General features: G+C 35.4%; 1 protein-coding gene across 1 annotated transcript; it reads left to right on the plus strand.

Moving 5' to 3' along the window:
* Positions 1-1,480: 1,480 nt before the first annotated feature.
* Positions 1,481-7,807, plus strand: LOC141585854 (uncharacterized). The gene is made up of 5 exons (XM_074406913.1): positions 1,481-3,559; positions 3,675-3,837; positions 4,281-4,444; positions 6,310-6,565; positions 7,365-7,807. Exons 1-5 carry the CDS (start codon positions 2,031-2,033, stop codon positions 7,467-7,469), a joined length of 2,217 nt encoding a protein of 738 aa, XP_074263014.1. The 5' UTR covers positions 1,481-2,030; the 3' UTR covers positions 7,470-7,807.
* The last annotated feature ends 1,880 nt before the right edge of the window (positions 7,808-9,687 follow it).

Raw genomic sequence — 9,687 nt, forward strand, 5'->3', positions numbered from 1 at the left:
TCTACTACGCTCAAAATCAGCTCGGAATCAATTTTGACCGACATCGAGAAGACCTGCCAAACGGATCAGGTCGTGTCTGTGTCAACTTTAAACGGGTCACCACTACCCCAGCCATAACCCGATTCATTTAAGTTTCGTGTCATGGCCGACTGTCAGTGTCAAACCAATTACTTAAATGAGTCACAACGTCTTGATCATAACTCGTTAACTTCGTGTCAAATTCGTGTCATATTTTCTAAGTCGTGTTAATTATTACCACCTCTAATTTCGAGCCGTGCTAATTCCAAGAAACTCTACCACGGAGCTCATATCATTGAGAGCTAGGTCACAATACCTATTGTAAGTGAAATTGTTACAAAGTTTGGCCATTTTGGGTTTGTCCAATTCATCCTAAATGAACTCTTTTAAACTTCAAAATAAATATACTCGTCCTAAATGTAAATCTATGTGAAAAATTGACAGTTTATACGTAAAAATTTGACCGGATAACACTTTATTAGAGAATATACAAAAGTAATTAGCAATTTAACAACCATAGATTTTTTTTAAGGTGTGTAAACATTTAAACAGCCAGCGTTACACAAAGCTTAGAGGAGAGAAAACATAGGAGGTAGTTGTAGAGCTACAAACGACTAGGAGAGTAGGAGGTCACCAATACACTATTGTAACCGAAATTGTCACAAAGTCTAGTCAACAAAATATTAATTAAAAATACAAAATTTAACCCTTTATTTATTACCCATTACAATTACAACATTCTCCCTGGCATTTACTTATTCACAAATTCTCACTGAAGACGGGTAATATCTGTCGTCAGAAGCTTGTGACGGATAGTGTTCCTCTCACAATATGTAAGTGGCACTATTCATAGGGTGCTCTATTTTCTTTCACTTGGCCTCCTAGTCTCCCACTTGCCTTATTGTGAGAGAGCCACTATCCGTCATAAGCAAAACACTTTGTTACTTATTTGTGTTAGGGTGCAAACCACAACAATTTGAAAACAAAATACATACTTCATCCCGATTATTTATTTATCTTTACTAAAATACCTCTTAAAATAAATATAAATATAATATACTTCGCAGATAAACAAATGACCGAGACAGTAAGATTACAACTATAAGTCTACAACCCTTTTAAACAAATAACCGAGACACAAAGATTACAACTACACAAGTCTACAACCCCTTTTTAATTTTACATTTGTCTGTTGTTCACACATTTGTGTTTTTTTCTCCGTAATTCTTTCATCCGGATTATTCTTTTATCTTTGACTAAAATACCTTTTATAAAAAAATATAATAATACTCCTTATATAAATAAATGACCGAGGTAGAAAGGTTACTCGACTAAATTCTTTTTATTTTTACTTTTCTCTGTTCAAACTTTAATTCCTCTAAACTTTTTCCATTCCGATTATTATTTTATCTTTAACTAAAATACCCTTTTAATACTCCGTAGATAAACAAACGATGGAGACGGAAAGATAAGTAGACTAAAACCCTTTTCTAAATTTTATATTTCTCTCTGTTGTACACACTTTTTTTTCCTCAATTCTCAGTGCTAAGTTTATATATATACACACATACATTGCCCTCAACACTTCATTTTAATGGCGTGAGCGTGCAAAATTAGCAGACCGTACTACCACTCTTCTAAAACCCTTCCATTTTTTCATCTTAATTTTCCATTTTTCATACAATCAAATTAAAAAAAACAACAATTTCTTCAATCAAATTATTCCACTGAATTTTCCCCCAAATATCTGTTATATTCATGTATGTGTGTATTGAATTTTTGGTTTTTGTTGTTTTTGTGATATAAAGTTTGAATTTTTATGTTTTTTGGCAGATTTCTTGATCTGGGTTTTTCTGGGTTTTGTCTTTTTGTTTTGTAATTTTGTTGAATTGTTGTTTCTCTGTTTTATTGTTTTTAATATTACTTTTGTTGTTGTCTTAGGTAAAACCCAAAAAAAGTGAAAAAAGTTGTGTAATTTTTGTTGGATTGTTGTTAATTTTGTTAATTAATCAATGTTTAGAAAAGAAAAAATGAATAATAATAATCATCATTATAATAATAACAATGATAATTATAGTAATGATAATTTGTGTGATGTTGGTTCATCATCCTTTGTTGATCCTTTATTATCACAATTTTCCACTGAAAAAAACTATTTTGTAGATCATCATCATCATTATTATGTGGGTCCCAGTGGGTCTACTAACAATGGTGGTGTTGTTGATGAACTTGGTTTGACTAGGGAGTTTAAGAATATGGATATTGGGATGAATAATAGGGTTTTGTCTAATAATTCTAATGATGTTGGAAGATTTGGTAGAGACCTAGGTGTTGATTGTAATGTTGCCAAAGTTAGACCGGGTTATACCGAGAATTTGATGGGTTTTGAGGGTTTTGGTAATGGGGTTTCGCCCGTTAATGGGAATGGTGATAGGAATTATAGGATGTTGTTGGCTGATAGAATGAGTAGTGGTGGTTTTGTTGGTGGTGATTCAGTAGGGTCATATTCTCCTTATGTAGGTGGGGCCGGGGCCGGGTCCGGGTCTGGTCAATTGATCCATTATCCATTGAAAGAACGAGAGGAGTATTATGGAAATGGGGTTGGGAGTATGAGAGGAAATAAGGTGTATGGTGATCGTCTGTCGATGTATAATTGTAATGATTATGTTGGTAATGTTGGTAATGGTGTTAATGGAGGGAGGGTTTCGAGGATGAATGAGCATTTTGGTAATGGGGGTTTGATTTCTAGAGGAGATGTAGGTTACGGTAATGGTAGTGAGATTCCTGTTCAGTTTCCGTCTATGTATGGACCGCCTCCTCTTGTTGATGATTACTTGCAGCAGTATAGAGCGGAAGAGTATAAGGAACTGTTAAATTCTTGGGCGAATCCTCAGAACTATGGAGCGTTGTTACAGAATTACGGAGGGCAGGTTTTGGGAGACATGGGAGTGGGAGGGCTTAATTCTTTGGGTTCATCACCCCTGATCCATCCTAGACAAGCTCTAAGTAAGGGAAATGCGCTGTATAATACAATGCGGGAGAAGTTAAGAGCTGTCGAACAAAGATATGGTGCTCAACATATGACATTGTTGAAGAATGGATCAAGTGGCCACAGTAATCATACGAGTGGTCGTAGGAAAACAATGCAAAAGATTGCGGAGAGAAGCTTTGATCTTAATGGTTCATTGCAGCTTGAAAGGAGTGCTGGAATTGGTAGTCCAGTCGGTAGCTGTGATTCCTTGGTTTTTCAGACTTTGTATAGTTCCTTGGCTGAGGTGAAGGGTAATATACATCTGATGGCAAAGGATCAACACGGTTGTCGATTCCTGCAGAAGAAGTTTGAGGATGGATCCTTTGAAGATGTGCAAACTATTTTTAATGAAATAATTGACCATGTTGTTGAGCTCATGATTGATCCCTTTGGAAATTACCTTGTTCAGAAATTGTTGGATGTCTGTAATGAAGAACAGAGAATGAAGATTGTACATGTTGTTACGAAAGATCGAGGAGAACTTGTTAGAATCTGCTTGAATACACATGGGTAATCTTATTTTCCATGTTGACATATTTGATAGTTACTACTTTCTCCATTATCATTGCATTGATGATGCTTATGGTTATATTTTCTTTGACATGTCACTGTTTTTCTGTCTCAGGACAAGGGTGGTGCAGAAATTGATCGACAGTCTCAGATCGAGGAAGCAGATTTCTCTAATTATACGAGCTCTTGAACCGGGCTTTCTTGATCTTATAAAAGATCTGAATGGGAATCATGTTGTCCAACGTTGCTTGCAATGCCTTAACTATGATGATAATAAGGTATACCTTTGACATAAATGCTAGAAATTTGTTTCAAATGTGTTGTTCCTAATTGGTTTAAAGCAATGTCTCTTGTTTGGATCATATTCGTTTGTTGCTCGGGAATCTTGTTGGCTTGCTTCTAGTGTAATGAAATACGAATATGAAAAATTTCTTATTGTGTAATTAGCTATCATGCATCTGTTTCGAGAAAAGTGGTAGGAAATGGGATTTTTGTACTCATGAACTGTTTATGGCTGTCTCTTGAGGGGATGAAGCACCTGTGGAACAAGATTCCTACTTAATTATTTTCCATTGAGGCCTATTTTAATATTTACATCACTTTCGCGACCAATCTTCACTAGCTTAGGAAAAGCTGCTAGGGTAGTTGTTTGTGTTTAACATAATGTTCGTGTAGTCGCTCAAGGCATTGTTTTGATTATGTATTTGTATACATGTATCAGTTCATTTTTGATGCTGCTTCAAAGTTCTGTGTTGAGATTGCAACTCATCGGCATGGGTGTTGTGTCCTGCAACGCTGCATTGCTCATTCCAATGGTGACCATCGGAAAAAGTTGATTGAAGAAATCTGCAGCAATGGGCTTGCTCTCGCTCAAGATCCTTTTGGGTGAATTTCTAAACCATAGATTCTCAACTCTCTTTTACTAACTCTTGCTCATGCATTCTCCTTGTTATACATTCTCGTTTTCCATGTAATATGCATCTTTGTTTAAAGACCATGCTTGAGCCATGTTTAATAGCAAGGCTCAATGAGGGGCAGTGGCCGAAATGCATACCTGTGCCTTAGGTACACCTTGTGAATAAGGCACACTACAATTACATGTCCATCTTTTCCCTTCTATTTCTTTTATCGTTTCCCTTCTTTCTACCCCATTATACCTTGCTTTTTATTTTTTTCAGATGCTAACCCTCTTTAAAATCCTGAATATGGAGATTGGTGAACAAGATTTTAACTTTGAAATACAATTTTGTTTGCAAAACACTGTCTCGTGATTAAAGTATGATATGCATACATTCAATTCATGAATCATTCTATTTTCCGTTATGGTTTTATCGTGAACCTTCAAGTGTCTTTTAGGATTCCATAATACAAAGCCAAAGCTAATTTCTTAGACTTCTCAGAAATTGATGTAATTTCACCAAAAGACTGTCACTTTGCTTATAGCAATTCTTGACTGGAGTTTTTTTTTAGTATGGCTCATCCATCTTTTGTACTCATTTTTCTAAAATTGTCCTTTGGACATAATTACTCTTTTGTTTACGCTTTTATTTTAACGTAACTTATTCATCGGTTATATTATGTCGTTGAGACGTGAGATAGCCGCTTCACAGTATTTTAATACTGCCCTAGTTGGAAATGGGGCGGAGGTTTTCCTATATTAGGCGATGAACCTGGTCTAGTGCCTCCTAACGTTTGGCGTCTTTTCTGATGTATGGATTCAGAACTAAGTATTGCTCCCTGAGGGTCCTATGTTTCTATCCATACAACAAGCAGAGATGTGTTTCATGTAGAGTTTTAGGATCAATGGCTTATTGGTTGTGTCTTACCCATGCTCTTGTCGTGTTACATTTGCTCCGGTTTCTGTTTATTCACTACTTGCTTCAAATTTAACTTCCAGAGACTTTTATAACACTTGTCAGCTCGTGTACTATCGTGCCTATACAGTTTCCATTACGTTCTCATCCGGGAATTGTGTTTGTTTCATTGATTGCATTCCCCCTGCCTTATCATTGGCGGGGAGCCTCTGATGCAATGTTGTTAACTACTCTAGCTTCAATAACTTTGTGTTACTGGCAAAGGGCAGAGATTTCCTATGCTAAGTTTTAAAAGGCGCAGCGAGGCGATGGGGGCCATGGCAACAATGCATGATTGAGATACCTTTTGTGCAAATTTCTGTTTTCAAAATAAAGTATTGAGCAGCAAAACCCTTTTTTATTTTTAAATAGGGTGAACATGTAAGCTAGGGATAATGGGAGGAAGAGGCAGAATAAAATAATTAGAAGAATAAAAAAAATATCGAGTTTGCATGGCATTATTCAACTTTGCATAGCTTATTGGTGCCTTAGACATGCAAATATAGAATTCGCTAGTTCCGCTTTAAGCCTTGAGCTTAAGCCATCGAAGATGCATGTTTAAAACTGAATGCATGTCGTAGGCAGGAAACCTTTGAGGCAGTGGGATAATATTCTCGACTACCAGAACTTCACTGATGTCTTTTAGCTGTTTGTTATATCTTAACAATTCATGCATATTAGATGTCTAGCTTTGTTTCTTTTTACGGAACAATGAGTCTTGTAGGAGACGGTCTCTAATGTGAGACCAATCCATAGATGTGAAACAGTGTGTTTCTATGGTGTTCTGTAAGATTTGCTATTATTCATTGAGTAGCTGATGCCTTTGATTGTTTGTAAAAGTTGTGATAGTGAAGCGCTAACACGTCTTTCTGTTCTAAACTTGTTGCTATATTTCAGGAATTATGTTGTTCAGTACATAATCGAGCTGAAAATTCCGTCAGCAGCAGCTCAGTTGATCTCTCAGTTTGAAGGGCACTATGTGCAGCTCGCAATGCAAAAATTCAGTAGTCATGTTGTCGAAAAGTGCCTTAAGTTTATCGAGGAAAGTCAGGCTAGGATTGTGTATGAACTGCTAAGAGTTCCTCACTTTGAGCAACTTCTGCAGGATCCTTTCGCTAACTATGTGGTTCAATCAGCACTTGAAGTCACCAAGGTCTGTTTTCCCTTCATTTGGCTCTTTCATCACATAAATCGCTTCTTTCGATATTTCGTCTATATTATTATTCATGATTTCTGAAGGAATGGGTAGAATATTGGTACCTAAACATTTGTTGTCAAGTTGGTACCTAAACATTTATGTTCTAATGATGCATGTTTCTTTTAATAGTAATATAAGTAGGTAAAGGACTAACATGATGTTTTGCCCTTTTAAAATCTCTCCATAATCCGTGTTGTGAATTTGTGATACTTTGGTTTTATGTATGTGTCGCGATTTTTGCTGCACGAATTTAGATTGATCGCGTTATGGTTTAAAATTACTGGTTGAGACTTGATCTTAGAATATGTCTCGGCTTGGTCTTAGTCATCGACAGCGATAGCATACTTGGTATAAGTCTTGATAACTTGATCACGATAATGTGTCACGGACAATATGTAATATTTGGTTCATTGCGAGGTCTCTTAGTAATTCATATAAGTCAATAATGTATGCGTATTGACTTATACTTTCTCCATTTCATTTTTATTGGGTCCACTTTACTTTTATGGTCAAAGTTTACCAACCAGCTTTGACCATTAACTTTTTGAAATTGTGTAGTGATTCCATTGATATAATGAGAAAATATTGGCCAAAGTCGACATCATTTGACTTTGACTAAATAAATCAAATGAATAAAACTTGAAAAGGATGGATTATCACTCTTAACACTCCTATAAACCTAGCCTAGTCCATCCATTCTGGTTTTAATTTTCGTGTTTTTCACTCGTTTGCGTATATTATATTTCAATGGCAGGGCATCGTGAACGATTCACTAGTGACAGCGGTCCGGCCTCATTCGATCCTTCGCACCAACCCGTACTGCAAAAAGATATTCACCAGAGGTCTGATCAAGAAGTGAGTAATACCACAAGTTTTGTATGTTGTTTCTTATAATATCCCTAGTAACTTAGAGAGTGTTGTTATATTTCTACTATCTTCACTAATAACCACTGCCGAGTGCCGAGATTGTTTCTCAAACACTATTATGCCCACTTTGTTGTTCCGATTCTTGCTAGAATCTCATCGTTGTCACGGTTTCTAATACCGTTTTTGATCCTTGAGGCCATTGATTGTAAACAAGTCTCTTCTTTTTTGCTTCGCTAAACTGGGATTACGCGAGTTTGTATATTTAGCTGTTGTTTTATTAATACTACGTACTCTTCTTGAGATTATTCACCTCGGTGAATTTTACAAAAATATATTCTGTCTATGCGATATTTTCCAAATTATGTGGTCTCACTGATGATGGTCCTATATTAGACTGTTGTACACGGAGTTTGTTATACGTATACAACGATCTCATTACTAATTCAACTATTTTTGCTTGTGATGAAAATGTATCGGTGATTTCACTGATTTGTGAATTGTGATATCTCATAACCACCTTCCGTGGTATACTTGAGAGTTGAGACTTGAGACTGTTGTACACGCTATTCTTGCTTGTTTCATTCGACCAGACGTCATAAGCCTGTAACGCGTTTCCGTAATGGTTTGCATGGGTGCATGGGGGCATGTTAGCAATGGGGGGGACAAAAACATCATAGGAGGGGAATTAAGGTTATATTATTGGTGATTAATTTTTTATTTAATTCCTCGTATGAATAAAGTATGAAATAAATTCAATAGACAAATGATTGAATACTAAAGAATGTACTTTAAAATGTGGGGTTATATAATAATATGCTGAGAAATTGATATGGTGGGGATTGGTCTTGCTGCTTCGCCGCATAACAAACAACACAGTCGGCGGAAGAAAAGCGATGTATGATTATTTGGCAGACAATATCTGTACTTCAGAAACTTCTTTCAGTACCACGCCAATTATTATGCACATATGATGGGCTCACTCCCTATTTCCCGATTTCGACCGTTCTAAGATGATTTTACACAAATTTATTATAAAATGGTTTAAATTTGTGTAACTTTTTAGTGATATCCATTTATACAAGATATTTTTGTGAAACTACCTTACTCAGTATGTTACTATGTTGTTCGAGTATTCATTTTTTTACAAAGGTATTCGAAAGGATGATTCATGTCAGCCGACCTCAAATCATTTTGGGGATTAAGGCTCTGATGTTATTGTAAACAAATAATTGGGATGGAGAGACTATAAAATATCTTACAAATAGTTAATTTAAACGATTTTTCAGTAGATTTACGAATTACTTAATTACTCTATTCATCCATTTTATTATCATAGGTTTCTTCAATACATAGAGTATTTGTTCAAACATTTGAAAATCGGTGTGGACTTTTATATTGTACAAGTATATACATTTCGTATTAATTAACAAACAATATGTCTTGCTTTTGACTGTCACAAGTTTGTGATCTTTCACAATCCATTTTCCAGTTGCTCTGCCATTTGCAGCTTGTAAGAAGTTATAAACTTGTGACAAAAAATGCCCATTAGAATTTGCGATTAACACAACCAAAAATGAGAGAAATAGAAGATAACAATCACAATTTGAAGCATTAGAGAATTAAGGTGGAAGATTCTAACCTTTTTAAGAGGTACATGCATTATGGATTTATGGCCCTAATAATTGAAACACGATATTCTTTTCACACCTAAAGGTACGGTTATTTTCAAAGACTGAAAAACAGAGATTTGGGGACCAAACCAAGTCAGCCTATTGCTATTAAAGTTCTTTGTCTAACCTAACCACTACCAGTTACAAACAAGGTTAAAAAAACATCAAATTTATGCTTAAATCATTTTACCATTTTCAAAATTAGAATTATGCTGCAATTAACAAGTATCAAAAGAGCTAAAAACACGATGATGCGAGTTAGTTTATATAAACTATCCTAGTACTCCTGCCCTCCCAATCATTTATTTATTTATAATTAAAATAATTCTCACCGAAAATTATGGAAGAAAAAAAAGTAAATAGATAAGTGAGATGAATGGAATTATAAACAAATTTGGTACAATATTCTACAAATCCACCCATGTTGCAATTTTTTTGGAAGCTTAATGGCAAATTCCACAATGTTGTAGATTTGTAGCATTTTTAACCGCAGTATCATCAAAGTCGCACTTAAATTTGAACCGTTTGGGATGTTGTATC

Source organism: Silene latifolia, chromosome 6, assembly GCF_048544455.1.
Source record: "Silene latifolia isolate original U9 population chromosome 6, ASM4854445v1, whole genome shotgun sequence".
Classification (NCBI taxonomy): Eukaryota; Viridiplantae; Streptophyta; class Magnoliopsida; order Caryophyllales; family Caryophyllaceae; genus Silene; species Silene latifolia.